Source organism: Lynx rufus, unplaced genomic scaffold (genome assembly GCF_022079265.1).
Source record: "Lynx rufus isolate CCGP_SWC_20201006 ecotype Redwood Valley unplaced genomic scaffold, mLynRuf1.p SCAF_7, whole genome shotgun sequence".
NCBI lineage: Eukaryota > Metazoa > Chordata > Mammalia > Carnivora > Felidae > Lynx > Lynx rufus.
In genome coordinates, this window is record NW_025814889.1 from 103,825,012 (window position 1) to 103,848,810 (window position 23,799).

The 23,799-nt window shown below is 36.1% G+C and overlaps 1 protein-coding gene across 1 annotated transcript in view; it reads left to right on the forward strand.

The window, feature by feature from the left end:
* Nucleotides 1-23,531, forward strand: part of PTPRQ (protein tyrosine phosphatase receptor type Q) — a 201,205-nt gene extending 177,674 nt beyond the window's left edge. The window contains exons 39-45 of the mRNA XM_047067212.1: nucleotides 603-679; nucleotides 7,124-7,258; nucleotides 7,456-7,581; nucleotides 8,950-9,098; nucleotides 18,028-18,163; nucleotides 23,134-23,257; nucleotides 23,494-23,531. Coding sequence (XP_046923168.1) covers nucleotides 603-679; nucleotides 7,124-7,258; nucleotides 7,456-7,581; nucleotides 8,950-9,098; nucleotides 18,028-18,163; nucleotides 23,134-23,257; nucleotides 23,494-23,531 — 785 coding nt within the window. The remainder of the gene's footprint in view (nucleotides 1-602; nucleotides 680-7,123; nucleotides 7,259-7,455; nucleotides 7,582-8,949; nucleotides 9,099-18,027; nucleotides 18,164-23,133; nucleotides 23,258-23,493) is intronic.
* The last annotated feature ends 268 nt before the right edge of the window (nucleotides 23,532-23,799 follow it).

The window sequence follows — 23,799 nt, forward strand, 5'->3', positions numbered from 1 at the left end:
AAATAAGAGGAAACAGAATTGTTCAAACACTTTTGTTCGGAGTATGAACTTATATAATTAGAGAACAATTTGGCAATATCTTTCAAAATTTGAAATGCACAATACGATTTAGGAATTCTACTGCTGGTAATGCATTCTACAAATACACTGCAAATAGTTTAAATATATTTATTCGGCATTTTGCAATAACAAAATGAGATGAATTTAAATCATCATAAGAGTTAAATTAATATATCCAATCAGTGAAATACCATATGTTTAAAATAATGAGCTAGACATTTTGTCTATGATAATATGGAAAGACATACATAGGTAAATGAAAAAAATTGCAGAAAATTTGTGGTTTTTAACCACAATAATTCCATTTGTGGTTAATTTTTTATGAATATGTACAGAAGATTCTGGAAGTATGTACAAGAACATATTAATAGTCATTGTCTCTGGGCAGTGGAAATATGAGATAAGAGGGAACTTCTTTAATTTTATGGCTATCTGTAATGTTCGATGTTATGTCATGAATTTCTTTGTATTATTTTTATATGAAAGAAAGTAGTGGCAATTTTAAAAATGAATTAGCATTAATGTCTCATATTTTCCTCTAGATAATAATAACAGAGTGAAGCTGATAGCTGATGCTAGTATTCCGGGATCAGATTATATTAATGCCAGCTATGTTTCTGTAAGTCACCATTTTTTTGTTTTATATTCTTATAAAACATAAATACTTCAATTATATTACTCTTCCAACTATTTTGAATAAGAAATTAATTATAAACTCTATGGATTTTAATGTGCCAGTCCCTCACAACAACACTAGGTACCTCCCTTTTATAGATGGGGAAATGGAGGCTCCTAATAGAGATTGCAGTTTACCAACAATCATGTCACTAGTAAGTGACACAGGCCTTTCCACTATTTTATATTTGTCAGTATATTATTTGTGCATAAAAAGGTCTGTCAATCTCTCTTACAAAGAAAAAATCAGTCAAATAGATAGTTATGTCCATATAATATAAAAATAGCATGCTCTTCTTCCCATCTAGGTTTTCAGTCCTTCAGTGGGACTATGATGTCATGTTCTACTTTTTATCCTCAGCTACCTGGAGAATGTGCGCTCCATTGTACCTGCTCAAAGAACATAAATGAGGGGCACCTGGGTGGCTCAGTCAGTTAAGCTTCTGACTCTTGATTTCAGCTCAGGTTATGATCTCATGGTTTGTGGGTTCAAGCCCTGTATTGGGTTCTGCACTGACAGTGCAAGGCCTGCTTGAGAGTCTCTCTCTCCCTCTCTCTGCCCCTCCTCCACTCGCTCTCTTGTGCTCTCTCTCCCAAAAATAAATAAACATTAAAAAAAAAAAAGGTGGGTGGCTCAGTCAGTTAAGCGTCCAACTTCAGCTCAGGTCATGGTCTCACAGTTCGTGGGTTCCAGCTCTACGTCGCGCTCTGTGCTGACGGCTGAGACTAGAGACTGCTTTGGATTCCATGTCTCCCTCTCTCTTTGCCCCTCCCCTGCTTGCACTCTGTCTCTCTCTCTCTCTCTCAAAAGTAAACATAAAAATAATATAAAAATATAAAAGAACATAAATGAACCAACATGGGATGAATTTTGTGGCATGCCTAATGAACTATCGGCACATCATAGATAATAAAAGCTTGCTGCATTGGATTGAAAATTGAATGAAACCAATGTGTTTTTAGGGCTTCCTCTCCTTCTCCATGGCTCTTTGACTTCTCAGTGCTCTTCCCTATCATAGGTATATGGAAACTTTAAATGCACCGAAGACCTCCACTTGGGTTGACCCAACCACTCTGAGGAATCTCAGAGTTAGGAATTGCCCTTGTTCTTATTTAAGTCAACCATTCACCTTGGAACTGTCTCTTTAAAAATCCTATTAGCTTCTCTCAGCATTGATTCACCTACTTCCTCCTAAGGCAGATGATTCTATCTCTGAACAGCTCCAATATACAGTTGTCTTTTTTTTAAAAACAAGATATGCTCCCTTATATTTTCACACCCTGGCTTTAATTCTAACATATAGCAAAGTTAACCATCCTTATCATGGTGAGCCTACAGTCACCTGAGGATTTCCTCTACTGCCCCTAGTCTGTTTTTCTTTTTTTTTTTAATTTTTAACTTTATTTTTTTATTTTAATTTTAATTATTTTTAATATTTTAGTTAGCATACAGTGCAATATTGGTTTCAGAGGTAGAATTCGGTGATTCATCACTTAAATACAACACCCAGTGCTCATCATAAGTGCCCTCCTTAGTACCCATTACCCATCTAGCCCATTTCCCACCCACCTCCCTCCATCAAACCTCAGTTTGTTCTCTATTGTGAAGAGTCTCTTGTGGTTTATTTCCCTTTATTCTCTCTACCCCCTTTCCATATGTTCATCTGTTTTGTTTCCTAAATTCCACATATGAGTGAAATTAATGGTAATTGTCATCCTCTGACTGACTTCTCTTAGCATAATACACTCTAGCTCCATCCACAATAGTTGCAAATGGCAAGATCTCATTCTTTTTGATGGCTGAGTCATATTCCATTGTGTGTATATACCACATCTTCTTTTTTTTATATATGAAATTTATTGTCAGATTGGTTTCCATACAACACCCAGTGCTCATCCCAAAAGATGCCCTCTTCAATGCCCATCACCTACCCTTCCCTCCCTCCCACCCCCCCATCAACCCTCAGTTTGTTCTCAGTTTTTAAGAGTCTCTTATGCTTTGGCTCTCTCCCACTCTAACCTCTTTTTTTTTTTTTTCCTTCCCCTCCCCCATGGGTTTCTGTTAAGTTTCTCAGGATCCACATAAGAGTGAAAGCATATGGTATCTGTCTTTCTCTGTATGGCTTATTTCACTTAGCATCACACTCTCCAGTTCCATCCACGTTGCTACAAAGGGCCATATTTCATTCTTTCTCATTGCCACGTAGTACTCCATTGTGTATATAAACCACAATTTCTTTATCCATTCATCAGTTGATGGACATTTAGGCTTTTTCCACAATTTGGCTATTGTTGAGAGTGCTGCTATAAACATTGGGGTGCATATGTAGATGGTGTACCCCTTCTAATCTGTATTTTTGTATCCTTTGGGTAAATACCTACTGGTGCAATTGCTGGATTGTAGGGTAGTTCTATTTTTAGTTTCTTGAGGAAACTCCATACTATTCTCCAGAGTGGCCGCACCAGTATACATTCCCAGCAACAGTGCAAGAGGTTTCCCCTTTCTCTGCATCCTCGCCAACATCTGTTGTTTCTTGTGTTAAGTTTAGCCATTCTGACCAGTATGAGGTGGTATCTCAATGTGGTTTTGATTTGTATTTCCCTGATGATGTGTGATTTTTGAGCATCTTTTCATCTGTCTGTTAGCCATCCGGATGTCTTCTTTGGAAAGGTGTCTATTCATATATTCTGCCCATTTATTAACTGGGTTGTTTGTTTTTTGCTGCCCATAGTCTTTTATTATTTTCTTGTTCATAGGTCTTCATTCCCAGGCCTGTCATTGCCTTTGGTCCCACTGGAACTCTGCTTATGTGATGCTCCGTCCTGCCTTGAAACCTCTGTTAAGGGGGGAAAATTCATTCTAAGTTCTATATTGATTAATTATAACTCCATAATTACAGTCATATATTGGGTCCTATTGTGAAAGAAATAAATAATTGGAAAATTTAAGATTTATTAATAGGGGAAGTGAGGGAAGGTTCAGAGGAGTTAAGGGATCTTTTGAATATTTATGCAAAAACTTTAAATCAAGCCTATTTTTCTGCAAGAACTTTAAATCCATTTTGAAAAACCACACACATTTTCTGTTGCAGTAAGAATATTTTAGTCACTTATGAAATTATTAATTCCCTTGAAAATGTAATTCTTCTCTAAAGATTTTGGTGAAATCTTGTGATTATTAATTTTCATTGTAGCGTAAACTCTATAGCATGCTGAAGTTTTACTTTGATTTACAGAATGATGCATATATGCATTTAACTTTAATCAATGTGCTAATGATCATGTGTTTTGTGATACTATAGAACAGGACAAAGGCAAATAATTGTATCAGTGATGTATTGATTTGTATAATTTTTATTCCCCAATAAGTAGGTACAAAAGAATAGCTCGCATCCTCTAATGTTCAACCAGATATAGGGTAACAGTATAGGGCATGAATGTGATTACAAAGGGAACTGATGGTTTTAGTAGGTATAACTAAACCTACACAGATTACATAAACAAAGGAATATTCATGAAACCCCAGTGTCCCTTCTAAATATTATAGGTTGTCAGGAAACAGCCATAAGAAGGTGATAATGCAGGGTGAGCAATAAACTAAGAATTCTGAATATATATATCCTGCTATAATCAAGTGATGTTTTAATATAATAAATCTTACAACAAAGTCACTATGACCCACATGTAATGATATTCAAAATCATTACTGAGCTGCATGGTAAGCAGGCTCTGATGGAAAGCACCCTACATTAAGGAAGATTTCAGAATTGGAGTGGGCAGTATATTGTTGCTCTTAGCTTTCGGGTAAATCTTTGCTTGAAATGCCAGGAACAGATGGAAATAGAAAAGCCATTAAATCATAGTGTCCCTTACTTCACCATCCCCAAAGTCAGGCAGTCTTCCCTCAGAAAGAGTGAAGACTTCTCAGAAATATACATCTGATATTTCGCCCCACTCCCCAATTTTGTTCCATGGCACCTCCATCTGAAAGTTCATGAACACTTTTTCCAGAAGCAAGAGACAGGAGCCACAGAGTCTACAAATGGACACTGGATTCTTATTTCTGTCTCTGAGTGCTAGAGGAAAAGGGAGGAAAACTGTACAGGGAGGTAAGGAAGAAAGCAAAATAACTACTCTTCAGATGGAAAAGCAGAACACCAAGTCTGGGGAAAGGAAAAGGGAAGACCAGAAGGTGGTCCGAGGGAAATACCTTAAGATTGGGAAACTCCAGGCCAGGGTCTGTAACTAGATTAATATGTGTTTATCCCTCTGCCCTTGGCTGTTCTTGGGAATTGTGCTCCCGAAGCTAGGACTCACAGAGAGCTTGGAACGTTTCGATAGTGGATAGACTGTGGGAGAGAGGTAGGGAGGAAAAAAGATACTGCATCCCTATAAACAGCCACTAACTTTACAAATGAGTTTAGAAATATTTTCAAGAGAGCTAACAATAATAACACTACGCAATGGGACATGAGAAAGTCATCAAAACCTCACAATTATCTCTCTTGTCAACTTGAGATGCCTGAAATTACTTTAACTTAAGGATATATTTTTACTATAATTAGAAATTAAATATTAAACCCATGATGAAAATGAACTGTAATAACATCAGAAACAGATTTGTCCCTACTTTGATAGAATACTATAGTACCAAAGGACATGTAGTCCCTAAAAAAAGTGGAATGCAAAAATGACTGGCAAAAACATTTTATAAATCGAATGATTACCATCCGATTACCATTATTCGATTACCATAATTACCATTACTCATCCTTGAAACACTTCCTTCATTGGGTATCCAGGACATCATTCTCTCGATTTTCCATCTACAACTTTGACTCTTTCCTCTCAGTCTCATTGGTTCTCTGTTATCTCCTCCACCACCAAACAGTGGAATTACCTAGAGCCCAATTCTTGAATTTATGATTTCTTTCCAAATGCATTTCCTCATGATTTCATCCATTCTTGTGTTTTAACTGAGACCTATGCAATGATTACTTTCAAATTATGCATCCAGTTTGGATGTCTTCCTGAATTTCAGACTCATATACCCAATTGCCTTCATGATATTCCCACTTGAATATCTAACAAGGATTTCAGGTTTAATATGTCAATTATAAATTCCTAATTTTCCCTTCAAATCTGCATCCAGAAGTCTTCCCCATCTTCCTCTGAAATTCTTATACCCAATATCCAGTCCGTCAGCAAATTCTCTTGACTCTGTCTTCAAAATATATCCATATCTTATCACTTCTCACCATCCCCATTGCTGTCAGCCAAATTACCCCCGTGGTTGGATTGTTGCAATAACCTTCTAACCACTCTCCTTCTTTCACTTTTTTTAAAAACATATGTATGTATGTATGTATGTATGTATGTAGGTATGTATGTATTTGGAAAGAGAGTGAGCAAGCACACGAGCTGGGGAAGGCAGAGAGAAAGAGAGAGAGAATCCCAAGTAGGCTCCATGCTGTCAGTGCAGAGCCTGATGTGGAGCTCCATCCCACAAACTGAGATCATGACCTGAGCCGAAATCAAGAATCAGACTTGTTTAATGAGCCACTCAGGTACCCCCTCCTTTCACTTTTTAACCCCTATAGGCTGGTCTTCTTACAGAAACCAGAGTAAAACTGCTAAACCATATAGAGCGTATGCTTTGAACACTGTTATGTTGAAAGCCTTTCATCAGGTTTCTGTATCATCCAGAGTAAAAACCAGTCTTATAATTATCTACTAGGATGTAAAGTACCCTTATCCTCCCTCCCCTGTTCTTTCTTATGTCATCTTCTATAACTGTCTTCCCTCATTTACTCCACTCCAGCCACTTGCTATTAAATTCTAGACATATTATTCCTCTAATGCTGTTACACTTGACTTCGTACCTGGAAAAACTTCCCCCAAATCCTGCAGAGCTTACTCCCTTCCTTCTTCACATTTTCCCTAAGATATTACCCATGAGTCTTTTCTGAACACCATATTTTCTCAAAACCCTCTTTCATAGCGCTTATCACTTTAAAAATTCTGTGTAATTTGGTTATTTAATGGACTTATTGATAGACTTAATGTCTATCTCCCCCTAACTAGAATATAAGATAAATGAGAAGAAGAATTTTAGTGTCTTTGCCAGGGCTTGAATCCCCAATTCCTAGAACAGTGCCTAGCACACAGTAGGAACTCAAATATTATTTCAATGGAAGAATGTACATCTTTTAATACTGTAAAGAAATTTAACAAAATATTAATGGTACTTCATTCAAGATAGTGAATTTGTAGGTGAATTCAACATTCTATTATATATTTTACAACCAGTATATTTTTATGTATTGCATATATGTGTGTGTATATATATATATTATATATATATAATGTTGTAATTATATCCTTTTAGGGCTACCTATGTCCAAATGAATTTATTGCCACCCAAGGTCCATTACCAGGAACAGTTGGGGATTTTTGGAGAATGGTGTGGGAAACCAGAGCAAAAACATTAGTAATGCTAACACAGTGTTTTGAAAAAGGACGGGTAAGTTATTTAAAAATCTTTCACAGATGTTATCTTACAATTGTCTTAATATATGTGTGACAATTTCAGCTAATGCTGTGAGTCATCAATAACTTAGACATCTGTCTATGAGGCAGTTTTAACTTAGTAGCAATAACTGTGATATATATTCTAATATAACAGTGGTTCTTATGACTGGTGATTTTCTCTGACTACAGATCAGATGCCATCAGTATTGGCCAGAGGACAACAAACCAGTTACTGTCTTTGGAGATATAGTGATTACAAAGCTAATGGAGGATGTTCAAATAGATTGGACCATCAGGGATCTGAAAATTGAAAGGGTAAAAAAAGGCAATGGAGGGGAACACAATAGTAAATATGAGTCTCTAAATGTCTAGAAGTAAAATTAATTTCTAGAACTGCCCCTTGCAACAATACCTCTACATTCAACAGTGCTTTCCTAATATTTTCTAAACCAAAGTTTTTAGTTGGTAACTGACCTCAATATCTGTGTCACTTTGTTTAATTCCAAATCTCATGGTTAAAGTTTACATTAACCAATTATCACCAAATTGTTAGGTAGACAAAGGAAAAACAGAAGGAAGTAACTAGATTGTTAGGTTTTTATTTGATGAAGAAATTATAATATTTGACTTAAAACAGGAATTTCCTTAATCAGTAATCTCTCCTCATCTTAATAATTTGATTTTCTATTTAATCCAGAACCAATACATAAGGTATAGTATGGGATCCCACTTACCAGTTTGTATAAATGCCTATACACACAGAAAATGATCTAAGGAAATTTATACTTTCTAACATTATCAGACACTCATTACCTGTGTTTTGAATAATAGGTGAATGTGTTTGCGTTTTGGAACAAAATTGTGTTTTTTTTTTTTTATTTTTAATTTGTAAATGTTTATTCTTTTTTTTTTTTTTTTAATTTTTTTTTTCAACGTTTATTTATTTTTGGGACAGAGAGAGACAGAGCATGAACGGGGGAGGGGCAGAGAGAGAGGGAGACACAGAATCGGAAACAGGCTCCAGGCTCCGAGCCATCAGCCCAGAGCCTGACGCGGGGCTCAAACTCCCGGACCGCGAGATCGTGACCTGGCTGAAGTCGGACGCTTAACCGACTGCGCCACCCAGGCGCCCCTGTAAATGTTTATTCTTGAGGGAGAGAGAACAGAGACAGAGAGTGGGTGGGGAAGGTTCAGAGCGAGAGAGAGAGAGGGAGACACAGAATCTGAAGCAGGCTCCAGGCTCTGAGCTGTCAGCACAGAACCCCACACGGGGCTTGAACTCACGAACCGTGAGATCATGACCTGAGCCAAAGTCGGATGCTTAACCGACTGAACCATGCTTCACCAATTAAACCACCCAGGTGCCCCGGAACAAAATTGTTTTAAAATCTACAATTCTTGTCCTACGAAATGTTACACTACCTTTGAATATAAACACTCTATATTATCCTCTGTTTGTAAGCTTTTTTGTCGTTGCCATTCATGCTGAAAGGCAATTTGCTTTATTGTAGCAATAATAGAAGACCTGTCTTGCAGGAAATCATGAAACCATAGTTTCTTCTGTTTGGTAAATAGTCATTTTTAAAAGATCACCTTCAAAAGCTAAGACATAAGCTGCCTTAAACCTTCACTGTGGTACTTTAATAATTGTATTGTGCTTCTTTAATCTGTCATGTTACCTAGCATGGAGATTGTATGACTGTGAGACAGTGCAACTTTACTGCTTGGCCTGAGCATGGAGTCCCTGAAAACAGTGCCCCTCTGGTTCACTTTGTAAAGTTGGTTCGAGCAAGCAGAGCACATGACACAACACCTATGATTGTTCACTGCAGGTAAGGAAGATATTTTCAGAACCTTATATGAAACACTAGAAATGGCGTTTAAACCCAATGTGTCTTTTGATTATCATGATACCATTGATAAGGGAACTTTCCTGAAGTCTTGACTGGATTATGCCTCTCAAAGGAAAGTCTTTAAATTTTTTTTAATTGTAGCCCCTCATTGATGTGTGTGTGTGTGTGTGTGTGTGTGTGTGTGTGTGTGTTAGTGTGTGTGTGTGTGTGTGTAGGATTTTAAGAATTTTACAAATAAACATCAGATCCTTTATTATTTCAATTGGCATTAGTCTACTATCATAATTTAATTTTTTGTAAAAAGAATTTTTAGATTTGAGTTGTAAAGAATAAAAGAAAATGAACTTTAAAATAAAGATTAAATTGGGTGACCAACCCAAGTATTATAACAAATTTGTACAAACTTTAGCTACTCTCATGTCCTTCTTTGGCTAGCTTTTTGAACATGGTTAAGAGAATATAACTACAAGTTGAAAGTTGTCTCCTCATTTTCATTGGTATTTAATACTTAGAAATAAAATTCAAGGTTTTTAGCATTCAGAGTTTTTCTGGACAGATTGATTTAATTTGTGTTTTCTAACATGATAGATCTAAATAAGTCTCAACTTGTGTCTCTTCAACAATTGGTTTGTAAATTAGAGAAAAAGTGGATAATAATACACTATTTTATGATTCCATTTACATGAGATGCCTAGAATAGGTAAATTCATAGAGACAGAAAGTAAAATTGTGGTTACCAGGGACTTGAGGGAGAGAGAGATGGGGAGTTATAATGCGTATGTTGTTTAGTTAGTTGTTTCATGAGAACTTCTGCTTGGGATGATGAAAAAGTTCTGGAAATGGTTAGTGGTGATGGTTGCACAATGTTGTGAATGTGTTTCATGACAACTGAGTTGTGTACTTAAATATGGTTAAAATGGTAAATTGTTTGTTACATATCTATTACTGCAATAAAATTATTAGGTAACAGTACTTAGTCACATTAATAATTAATAAATTATTAATTATAATGTTTCCAATAACTGATTGATAATTTTTCTAACAGGTGTATGCTGTAATCAGTCTGGTTAAAGATGTAAGAAAATATTAATCCATCCAAGTTTTTTACTTTTATTTAGAGGAGAAAATTCAATATGTGATTTAAATGGTTATATATTTTCTAGGAATATTTTACATTTTTTTAATTATAAAGGTAATACATAAATGCTTGCTCATTACAAAATATCTAAACAATATTTAGGTTTAAAAAGCATACAGAACAAAGATTAAAAGCCTCATTTTTACTGTCTTATTTCCATTTCCCCTCCCTAAACATAACATTTTCATCAAAATAGTATATGATATAAATAGATTAACAGCTTGCTTCTAAAGTCAACTATTCCTGTTAAGCTGGGTCATTGATGATTAAAATTTTTAATGAACAGTAGCTGCCTTTAGCTTCTTTGTGTCTTGCACATATACTGACACTAACATCCATTAGAAAAGAAAAGTACCTAATCCCTTATAGCCTCAAAAAGAGTAGAGAGCATGGGGCTCAGTCGGTTAAGTGTCCAACTTTGGCTCAGGTCATGACCTCGCAGTCCATAGGTTCAAGCCCCACGTCGAGCTCTGTGCTGACAGCTCAAAGCCTAGAGCCTGCTTTGGATTTTGTGTCTCCCTTTCTCTCTGCACCTCCCCCCTCATGTCTCTCTCTCTCTCTCCTTCAAAAATAAACATTAAAAAATTTAAAAAAAAAGAGTAGAGAGCAGATAGTAGCTACACTGTGATGAACATAGCATAATCTATAGACTTAACAAATCACTATGTTGTATACCTGAAACTAATGTCACATTGTGTGTCAATTATACTTCAATAGAAAGACAGAGAGAGAGAGAGAGAGAGAGAGAGTCTCCCCCTTTGTAATAGAAATGGATGAAATATCAGAAAAAAGAATGCTCAAATTAATAATTCTTTTTGGTATCGTTTAAAACTCTACTAAATTTTTATCTCTAACCCCAGCTTCTCACCTCAACTCAGATGTACATTTAACTGCCAATTTAATGTGACAACCTGAATGACCACAAAACTGAAAATTTGATGTGTCCAAAACAGAACACTTGATTCAATCTCCAACCTCACTCCACCTTCTCAGTCCCCATCTTGGTGAACTGCAAGTCCACTCCCCATGGTGCCAGAACCCGGAGTCATCCCTGACTCTGCCCTTGCTCTTGCGCTCCACCTGCGGCCCTGCAGCAAGTACTCTGACGCCTCTCCCCTCTCACCTCTCCACGGCAGTCCCCCGGCCCTGGGCTCCTTGCTCTTCTTCCAACATGCAGAACATGCTCCACACACACCTCCCCAGACACACCCTCCGGCTGCAGTGCTCCTCTCACATTGTGTGCTCCCTTATTCGAGTTTCTTTCCAAATATTACATAATCAGAGACACCTTCTCCTTAAGCTGATTTCTCTTTCTTCATAGTGCTTATTACCGCCAGGCACATTCTATGCAGTATTTGCGTACTGCCCTTCACTGTCCTCTAGAAAATAAGCTCCTCAAGTGCAGAGACTTTGGATTGTTGTTCATAGCTGCACCCCAGATGCCTGGACAGGGTCTGACATTCAAAATATATTGAATAATGTAATAACCAATTACTCTGTTCAGGCATGTGTATATATGTGTTACCATAATTGGATTTATGTTGTAATGCTCATTATTTCGTATATGGCTGAATCATGGGAAATTGCTAAGATTCAGTTATTTCTTACCTACAAAAATGGCAATTTTATGTTGTTCAAAGTAACATTTATAAGACTAGGTGGCCTTCCCTGTGTCTTTTTTTCTTTTTTTATATTTACTTCCTGTGTTAACCGTTCGAATAGCTATGAGTCTTTTTCTTCTAATGGGAATTTCTGCATAAATCTTGTCAAGTTTATCAGTTCATGATTTCTATGGAGCACATACTTGTCCTTGGGTATGAAACTAATTTCTTTTTTTAATTAAAAAAACTTTTTTTTACATTTATTTATTTTTGAGAGACAGAGAGAGACAGAACACTAGTTGGGGAGGGATAGAGAGAGAGGGAGACCCAGAATCTGAAGCAGGCTCCAGGCTCTGAGCTGTCAGCACACAACCTGATGCAGGGCTCAAACTCACAAACCATGAGACCGTGACCTGAGCCGAAGTCAAATGCTTAACTGACTGAGCCACCCAGGCAGCCCTAAGCTAATTTCTTAAAAGGAAATAGCTTTTCAATTTTATTATCTATAGGAAGTAAAAAAAAAATTCTAAGAAAAGAAAGTGAAAAGAACAGATGAGAGACTGCCAGTAAGAAGCAGAGTAAATGCTGTAGGGCTAAACAGTTGGCATTTTTAATATTCAGCATTTCTATTCGTAACCAAAAATATGTGCAATACAGAGTTTCTGGTGTTAAAAATGTTCAACAGTTTAAAAAAAAAAAAACTTCTTGATATGTATGTATATATAATGGAATATTACTCAGCCATCAAAAGGAATGAAATCTTGCCATTTGCAATGATGTGGACGGAGCTAGAGTATATTGTGCTAAGTGAAATAAGTCATTCAGAGAAAGACCGATACCATATGATTTCATTCATATGTGGAACTTAAGGAACAAAACAGAGGAACACAGGGGAAGGAAAAATAAAGAAAAAGGCAAACCATAAGAGACTCTTAACTATAGAGAACAAACTGAAAGTTGATGGAAGGCAGGTGAGTGGAAGATGGGCTAAATGGGTGATGGGGATTAAGGAGGGCACTTGTGAGGAGCACTGGGTGTTGTATGTAAGTGTTAAATCACTAAATTCTACTCCTATAACCATTATTACACTACATGTTAACTAACTACAATTTAAATAAAAACTTGAAACAAACAAATCATCTGTATACTTCTCCGAATACACCCCTTAAAATATTATGAAAGAGGAAAAGTTCAACTGGTTAAAAAAAATAGCATGGATTGAAGAGACAGAGGAGACAATAGCTGAATCAGAAGGTAAAATTATGGAAAAAGAGGAAGCTGAGAAAAAGAGAGAAAAAAATCCAGGAGTATGAGGGGAGAATTAGAGAACTAAGTATTGCAATCAAATGGAACAATATCTGTATTATAGGAATTCCAGAAGAGGAAGAGAGAGAGAAAGGGGCTGAAGGTGTACTTGAACAAATCCTAGCTGAGAACTTTCCTGATATGGGGAAGGAAACAGGCATTGAAATCCAAGAGGTACAGAGAACTCCCTTCAGATGTAACTTGAATCGATCTTCTGTACAACATATCATAGTGAAACTGGCAAAATACAAAGATAAAGAGAGAATTCTGAAAGCAGCTAGGGATAAACAGGCCCTAACATACAAAGTAGACACAAAGTGTAGTAGCAGACCTATCTACTGAAACTTGGCAGGCCAGAAACGAATGGCAGGAAATTGTCAATGTGATGAACAGAAAAAATATGCAGCCAAGAACCCTTTATCCAGCAAGTGTGTCATTCAGAATAGGAGAGATAAAGGTTTTCCAAACAAACAAAAACTGAAGGAATTCATCATCACTAAGCCAGCCCTACAAGAGATCCTAAGGAGGACTCTATGAGTGAAATGTTACAAGGACCACAAAGTACCAGAGACATCACTACAAGCATGAAACCTACAGATATCACAATGACTCTAAACCCGTTATCTTTCAATAATAACACTGAATGTAAATGGACTAAATGCTCCAACCAAAAGACATAGGGTATCAGCATGGATTAAAAAAAACAAGACCCATCTATTTGCTGTCTACAAGAGACTCATTTTAGACCTGAGGACACCTTCAGATTGAAAGTGAGGGGATGGAGAACTATCTATCATGCCACTGGAAGTCAAAGAAAGCTGGAGTAGCCATACTTATATCAGACAAACTAGACTTTAAATTAAAGGCTGTAACAAGAGATGAAGAAGGACATTATATAATAATTACAGGGTCTATCCATCAGGAAGAGCTAACAATTATATATGTCTAGGCACCGAATACAGGAGCCCCCAAATATATTAAACAATCACAAACATAGGCAACCTTATTGATAAGAATTTGGAAATTGCAGGGGACTTTAATACTCCACTTACAACACTGGATAGATCATCTAGACACAGAATCAATAAAGAAACAAGGGCCCTGAATGATACATTGGATCAGATGGACTTGACAGACATATTTAGAACTCTGCATCCCAGAGCAACAGAATATACTTTTTCTCGAGTGCACATGTAAAATTGTCCAAGATAGATCACATACTGGGTCACAAAAGAGCCCTTAATAAGTATAAAATAATTGAGATCATACCATGCACACTTTCAAACCACAATGCTATGAAACTTGAAATCAACTACAGGAAAAAGTCTAGAAAACCTCCAAAAGCATGGAGGTTAGAGCACACCCTACTAAAGAATGAATAGGTCAACCAGGCAATTAGAGAAGAAATTTAAAAATATATGGAAACAAATGAAAATGAAAATACAACAATCCAAACACTTTGGGATACAGCAAAGGCAGTCCTGAGAGGAAAATACATTGCAATTCAGGCCTATCTCAAGAAACAAGAAAAATCCCAAATACAAAATCTAACAGCACACCTAAAGGAACTAGAAGCACAACAGCAAAGACACCCCAACCCAGCAGAAGAAGAGAAATAATAAAGGTCAGAGCAGAAATAAACAATAAAGAATTAAAAAAAAAAACAGCAGAGCAGATCAAAGAAACCAAGAGTTTGTTTTTTTAAAAAATAAACAACATTGATAAACCTCTAGCCAGCCTTCTCAAAAAGAAAAGGGAGAGGACCCAAATAGATAAAATCATTAATTAAAATGGAATTATTACAACCAATCCCTCAGAAATACAAGCAATTATCAGGGAATACTATGAAAAATTATATGCCAGCAACCTGGACAACCTGGAAGAATGGACAAATTCCTAAACACCCACAAATTTCCAAAATTCAAACAGGAAGAAATAGAAAATTTGAACAGACCCATAACCAGAGAAGAAATTGAATCAGTTATCAAAAATCTCCCAACAAATAAGAGTCCAGGACCAGATGGCTTCCCTGGGGAATTCTACCAGACATTTAAAGAAGAGATAATACCTATCCTTCTCAAGCTGTTCCAAAACATAGAAAGGGAAGGAAAACTTCCAAACTCATTCTATGAAGCCAACATTACTTTGATTCCCAAATCGGACAGAGACCCAGCAAAAAAAAAAAAAAAAAAAAAAAAAGAACTACAGGCCAATATCCCTGATGAATATGGATGCAAAAATTCTCAACAAGATACTAGCAAACTGAATTCAACAGCATGTAAAAAGAATTATTCACCATGATCAATGGGATTCATTCCTGAGCTGCAAGGGCTAGTTTTAGTATTCACAAATCAATCAACGTGATACATCACATTAATAAAAGAAAAGATAAGAACCACATGATTCTGTGAATTGATGCAGAAAAAGCATTTGACAAAATTCAGCATCCTTTCTTAAGAAAAACCCTCAAGAAAGTTGAGATAGAAGGAACATACTTAAACATCATAAAAGCCATTTATGAAAAGCCCACAGCTAATCTCATCCTCAATGGGGAAAAATTGAGAGCTCTCCCCCTGAGATCAGGAACACAACAGGGATGTCCACTCTCACCGCTGTTGTTTAACATAGTGTTGGAAGTTCTAGCATCAGCAATCAGACAACAAAAGGAAATCAAATGCATCAAAATTCACAAAGATGAAGTCAAGCTTTCACTTCTTACAGATTACATGGTAATATACATGGAAAACCTGTTAGACTCACCAAAAGTCTGCTAAAACTGATACATGAATTCAGCAAAGTCACAGGATACAAAATTAATGTACAGAAATCAGTTGCATTCTTATACACTAATAATGAAGTGACAGAAAGACAAAAAATGAAACTGATCCCATTCACAATTGCACCAAGAAGCATAAAATACCCATAAATAAACCTAACCAAAGATGTAAAAATCTGTATGCTGAAAACTATAGAAAGCTTATGAAGGAAATTGAAGAGGATAACAAAGAAATGGAAAAACATTCCATGCTCATGGGTTGGAAGAATAAATATTGTTAAAATGTCAATACTACCCAAAGCTATCTATACATTCAATGCAATCCTAATCAAAATTGCTCCAGCATTCTTCTCGAAGCTAGAACAAGCAATCCTAAAATTTGTATGGAACCACAAAAGGCCCCGAAGAGTCAAAGTAATATTGAAGAAGAAAACCAAAGCAGGAGGCATCACAATCCCAGACTTTAGCCTCTACTACAAAGCTGTAATCATCGAGACAGCATGGTATTGGCACAAAAACAGACACATAGACCAATGGAATAGAATAGAGACTCCAGAATTGGACCCACAAAAGTATGGCCAACTAATCTTTGACAAAGCAAGAAAGCATATCCAATGGAAAAAAGTCTCTTTAACAAATGGTTCTGGGAGAGCTGGACAGCAACATGCAGAAGAATGACACTAGACTACTTTCTTACACTATTCATAAAAATAAACTCAAAATGGATAAAGGACCTGAATGTGAGACAGGAAACCATCAAAACCCTAGCGGAGAAAGCAGGAAAAAACCTCTCTGACCTCAACTTCAGCAATTTCTTACTTGACACATCTCCAAAGGCAAGGGAATTAAAAGCAAACATGAACTATTGGGACCTCATCAAGATAAAAAGCTTCTGCACAGAGAGGGAAACAATCAACAAAACTAAAAGGCAACTGGTGGGTTGGGAGAAGATATTTGCAAATGACATATCGGACAAAGGGCTAGTATCCAAAATCTATAAAGAACTTACCAAACTCCACACCCAAAAAACAAATAATCCAGTGAAGAAATGGGCAGAAAACATGAATAGACACTTCTCTAAAGAAGACATCCAGATGGCCAACAGGCCCATGAAAAGATGCTCAATGTCGCTCCTCATCAGGGAAATACAAATCAAAACCACACTCAGATATCACCTCATGCCAGTCAGAGTGGCTAAAATGAACAAATCAGACTATAGATGCTGGCGAGGATGTGGAGAAACGAGAACCCTCTTGCACTCTTGGTGGGAATGCAAACTGGTGCAGCCTCTCTGGAAAACAGTGTGGAGTTTCCTCAAAAAATTTAAAATCGATCTACCCTATGACCCAGCAATAGCACTGCTAGGAATTTACCCAAGGGATACAGGAGTGCTGATGCATAGGGGCACTTGTACCCCAATGTTTATAGCAGCACTTTCAACAATAGCCAAATTATGGAAAGAGCTTAAATGTCCATCAATTGATGAATGGATAAAGAAGTTGTGGTTTATATATACAATGGAATACTACTTGGCAATGAGAAAGAATGAAATCTGGCCCTTTGTAGCAACATGGATGGAACTGGAGAGTGTTATGCTAGGTGAAATAAGTCATACAGAGAAAGACAGATACCATATGTTTTCACTCTTATGTGGATCCTGAGAAACTAACAGAAGACCATGGGGAAGGGGAAGGGGGAAAAAAAGTTAGAAAGGGAGGGAGGCAAACCATAAGAGACTCTTAAAAACTGAGAATAAACTGAGGGTTGATGGGGGATGGGAGGGAGGGAAAGTGAGTGATGGGCATTGAGGAGGGCACCTGTTGGGCTGAGCACTGGCTGTTGTATGGAAACCAATTTGACAATAAATTTCACATTTAAAAAAAACTCAAACATTTGATGACAGTGCTAATGATAATCATCTTGGTCTATCTAGTCTTGGTAACAATACAAATCCAAACACACTCCAAAGAAAATCTACCTCCAAATAAGAAAAAGAACTGTTTAGGATTTATTATTATCATAATTCATTTTCTTCTTTACTATCAACATGAACAATCTTTTGCTGAACAATATTCACTCTTCCTGCAGTGCTGGAGTTGGAAGAACTGGAGTTTTTATTGCTCTGGACCACTTAACACAACATATAAATGATCATGATTTTGTGGATATATATGGATTAGTAGCTGAACTGAGAAGTGAAAGAATGTGCATGGTGCAGAACCTGGTAAGATGTCTAAAACCGTGTGCAGTGTCAGCTCTACAATTTCTACAGGGAGGATATTAGTGGCAGCAGTCTGGTTGGGCATGGACTTGAAACCTTATTTGCATAGCAGCCGCTCTGCTCTCTTTTGCTATATTATAAACCTCCTAGTGGGGGGGATTGGGGAAGGGCAGCTCATGCAGCATAGTCACCCCTGTGCACTGTTACTCACTGGTCATCCTACTTCGTTTATACTGATAAGTATATAGAAAATAATTCATAAAATTGATCTGTCTTTAGCATTTGGCAAATTTGAGAAGCTCAGGAAATGAATCAAATCAATTTCTTTTGTAAACATGCTAAAAATTATATTTGGGAAAACTTTAAAATACTGTTATGGGGTTTTAAGTATTTCATTTGTCCATATTTACCCCTATTGTATAGTAGTACTAATGATCATCATAGCATACTATCAACTAACTATCTTGGAGTATTTTGTTCTGTTGTTTTGGTTTGTAGGCAAAAATGTTTATAAAATATATTTTTTCTTCATTAAAAAAGTCACACAGTGTAATACTAAATCCTTAACGTGTATTATCTCATTTAATCCTTTATTTGTAAAGAAGTGCCAATAAAACTAATCAACAGACTAGCAGTTATTGGCTTTGCTTTATAAGTAGGGAAGTAGATGTTCCCTTTGAAGAATTTAAATGATATAATAAGGTTATACTATTAATTAGTTTCAGAACCACAATTCAAGCCCAAGTCTGTCTAACGGTAACATGTAAGATGTTTCTGTCTGTATATATGAATTGGTATTTTTATGTTCTTCAACTAGAAATTTTTTCACAGTAAATATACAGACCTGCCTTAACCATATTTTCCACAATACCTACTAGAAAACACAAATAGCATCCTAGTTGTTAAAGGTGTGAGAAAACAGGTTCTTGGCTTTAATAATTTTGAAAAGAAGTTAAACTGATCTTAAAATTTCTTAAAGGCTCTATGCTACTTTGCATTACAATTACCAATGTAGAGCCCCTGTGGGCATCTTTTACCAAACTTACATGATTATGAAATCCTTGAACCTTTTTTGACCCCAGAACTTACAATGCCATGTAGGGGAACATTAGTGTTCTTAGGAAGATGCTGGCTGGACCAGAGACATCTAAACTTTGTGGACTGCACGTCCCTTTCAGGAAAAATATTTGCACATTCAACTCCAATAATTCTATATTTATTTTTTAAATGTAGATTGAACAATTATATAAATTATAAAGCATACAAAATGAGAAATAAAAAACATGTAATAAAGATCAAATAAGCAATATTTTGAAATCTTGCTAATTATGATGCTCTCATTATTATCATTAAGTATTTTCAAAAGATAAAATATACACTTAGCACAAGGTAATTCTATTTCAATTGTGATTTTAAATACATGTTCTAAATTATTTATAATTTTTAAACAAGTGATCTAGCTTTTTATCAGATTTCATTACACTGTTGTTTTTACCAACTAGAATGACCATAAGATTATTCTAGAGGTACAAAGAATTTCAGCCTTGCTGTTTCCTTGTCATTCATTTGGGCTTATATGATAAATACTGCCTTCAATCCACAGTCTCTTTGTAGGAATCTTTCTAAGCCACTTCAGTTTTGTGATGGTTAGGTAAAATTAGGTAATGTAATCCATGTACATTCTCTTCTATGCTGAAAGGGAACAAATGAGTGAAGTATCACTCTTCCTTTAGGATACTTCAGAAACGGAATATAACTTGTGACTAGGGTTGACTTCCTGGGTGTGACAGGCACAATCTCACAGGGCCCATGCTCAAAAGGGCACTTGATACAGTGTTTGCTGTCACTGTCTTGAAAATCATTAATATTTTTTGAGGGAGGAAACTCACAGTTTCATTTTGCAGTGAGCCCACAAATTAGGTGTCCTCAATTATAAGGGATCCAATATAAATCCAACTATTAACCATTATTTAAACCCAAATTCTTTCTTATTTTTGTTAACAATAAGAATAAATAGAAAGCTAACATTTTCCTCCCATGTTCCTGGATGTACACATGTGCACAAGCACTCAGTGTTCTTGACAATGATCAAGATTGGTTGACTCTTTTGGATATTATAGAGGGTGGGGCTGATAGGGATATTGTTTCCTTTTAGAATCTAGAGTCAATCCTCAGATAATAAAAATTGGAAACATTTTGACTTGCTCTAAGTTTTGTGGCACCAGACTTTGTAAAGTGTATGTTCAAGAATGCCGGTTAATAATTTCACACAATTTAGTGCTCAGTATATGCTATAAGCTTCATATGTTATGCTTGTTTAACCAGCCCGAGTACTATGTTGCAGGGTAGGCAAGGGAATAGAAAGAGCATGAGTTTTGAGGTCAGAAAATTGAGTTAAGATTCTAGCTCAGCTAATTAATTGCTGGTCTGTGACTTTGTTTAATTAAACTCTTTTAGTTATTTCTCTTTTGTAAAATAGTCATGTTTTACTTTTCACAAGTTTATTGTCAGTATCAAATAAGAGAAAGTATCTAAAGCACCAACATGCAGTAAATGCCCAGCATGCGGTAAATATCTGACAGAATTCTTCTGGATTCCCTACTTGCTGAAAAGCTGGTTCTCAAAAGCTCTCTTTCACCTCACTTCATTCCCAAAGTTATGCTCTTTGCTGTCTTTTTTCTGTGGTGATAAAAAAGGAAAATGACCACAGTTCTTGACTCCAGTCCTTACAAACCACTATTGCCTTGCCCAAGAGTGGTTTCTTATTTTCTTCTGTTGCACTGGGGAGTAGTTCCAATTTCTATAAAGAATGCTATCTTGGCACATGCTACAGTAGCCATGGGCAGGGGTGAGGAGGTGGGAACCTCAGCAATATTTTGCCACTAAAAGGCCCCAGAGGGGCATGGCCCAGACCCAGGAGAGAGCTATGAGTTCTTTCATTGTCTACCAAAAAATAGTTCATAGCAGCCCCAAGAACTTTCTGAGAGAATAGTATGCAATAAGATAACATGCTGAGATGCTTTCGGTACTTCCAATAAGGGTTAATATGGATGAGTCCCTTCCCTGCTGTGGTTTTCCTGGAAATTAACAGATGTGAAGCCTTAGGATAAAAGAAAAAAAAACTCATATATTTGTCGTATGTAGTTTTTTGCCAGGCACTTTATATATATTAAATCCTTTAAATATCACAACATAGGTGTTATGATCTTCCACATGAGGAAGCCAAACATCAGAAAAGTTTAATTCTTAAGATACCATGATTATCTAAGGTAGAAGCTGGAATTGAACTCATCACTGCCTCTTTGGCAATAACACACCATGACAGAGGGATCTTGGAAAATATAGTACTGGCCGTGGAGCTCAGCCTGCCCTGCTGGCAGAATTTACACACATCATTCTTTCCAGTGGAGAAAATGAGATCGGGACAGTCAGAAGCTTCACATATCAAATGTGACTTCAAATTCAAATGCGATTTTATAAAAAATACCAAAACTCATAAATTCCAAGATTGTCATTTTTGGAGAAGCTGTATTGTGTCCGTGTATTTCTGCCAATAATGTTATTCATCGTGGGACGTATATTTGAAAACACTTTTTTAGAATTACCTTGAGAAGTAATTTACTAGTGATTTCAACAGAATTTTTATTACTTTCTAACAACACTTTATTTCTTACCAAAACTGAATTATGCAACTTGATCGTGCACTCACTTATAAAACCTAATCCCTAATGACTTCTGAACGTTGTCCACATGAAATTGTTCCTTGAATGATAAAGGTTGGCTAGGAATGAGAATTAAATTGTACTAAGTCAACAAACATTTGTTACGTAACTGCTACATGCCAGGCACTATTACAGGCAATGGGAATATAGCAATGAGTGTGACAGAGTCCTGCCCTCACAGAACTGACATTCTGATGAGATGAGATGAGATGAGATGAGATGAGATGAGATGAGATGAGATGTTTGGAAACATTTTGTAATTCATGAAGAAATAGATATTCATAATAATGACCAACAGTTTCTGAAGACAGTTACAGTGGAGGAATTCCAAAAAGATTTTGGTATACAGTAGCTATAGATATGAATATAACCTCTGAAGATAGATAGAGGACATTCTATTAAATTAGTTGTGTGTGTGTGTGTGTGTGTGTGTGTGTGTGTCTGTCTGTGTGTGTGTGTATATATATGTATATATATTTGGTTATATTCCTTTAACAGCAGTTGTTTCCTATGTAAAAGTGAGGATGATTTTCTATGACTTGACCTTAAGTATCTTTGTGAAAGTCCAAACTCAGAAATGCTAACAGTTTACTGAATTATATTGAAAAAAACTTCAAGAAGCTAGATAGTACTGAATTTAGCCTAAACATTCAGAGGAAATGTTAGGAGTCCTTGTCCAGAGTGTGGGTGTTAGGATATTTCAGTGATCAACTACCTTATAGTTACAAATAAAGACCAGAAACTTGACATTAAGTAGGCCAAGTGTCAGGTGATTAACAGAATTGTTAAATGTATTTTAAATGTGCTGATGGTGTATAGATATGCTCACTCACAGATAGTGAAAGCAAATTTAGCATCTGCATGCCAACAACCATGCTAATCATTCTAAAAAGAAAACTATTTATAGGAAAAAATTACTAATTTAGACCTAAGAGGAAAAAGGAAATTCATAAATAGATTTAAATAATCTAATTTGCTACTTTTGAAAATAATCACAGCAAGCAGAAACATATTAGCATGGGGTTTAATGATAAGTATTAAAAAAAAGAAACAAGAAGCCACAGGAACTTAGAAAACCTTATGTTTGAAATGATAGAAAATCATTTATATACATGGTAAGTTCTGTGCTTCTTCTAGCTGTTTACCATTTATTAAATTCAGCATTACTTTTCACTGTAATGGTATAGCTCCCCTTCTAAGAAAAATCTCCTCCCTATCCATGTATTTAATCACTCTTTTTTTGGTGTCTAGGCACAGTATATCTTTTTATACCAGTGCATTCTGGATCTCTTATCAAGTAAAGGAAGTAACCAGCCCATCTGTTTTGTTAACTATTCAGCACTTCAGAAGATGGACTCTTTGGATGCCATGGAAGGTAACCAGGCAAATTGTACAATTTACTAGTTTACCAGGAGATTAATTACATAATAAACACATGTTGAAAATGTTTTAATAGCTTGGCTAATGCACATAACAATTTTTTTTTTATTTCTCTCTAATCCAAGTTAAGATAATAGCCTCTCTTCGTATTTTTGCCATGAAGCACTTAAATATTTTTAACTGGTAGCTTCAGTTAAAATATCTCTTGTGACATGTTACTTTATGTTATAGGTGATGTTGAGCTTGAATGGGAAGAAACCACCATGTAAATATCCAGACCAAACATTACAACTGAAGATATTTTCAAATCCCAGGGGCCAAAATTTCCCCCTCGCTCTTCTGAATTGAAATGTACAACCTTAAAGAAATCTCAATGTTTCTGTTACTGTGCCTTACTAAATGGATTGACATTTTATGAATAGTTGTAGGAAATAGCTAATTGAGGATAATTATTTGTTTTGTACAGAATAAATATGCATGTAAAATGTTTAAGAAAAAATATCCCAGAGATTTTTGAAGTCTTCCACATTTTTGGAA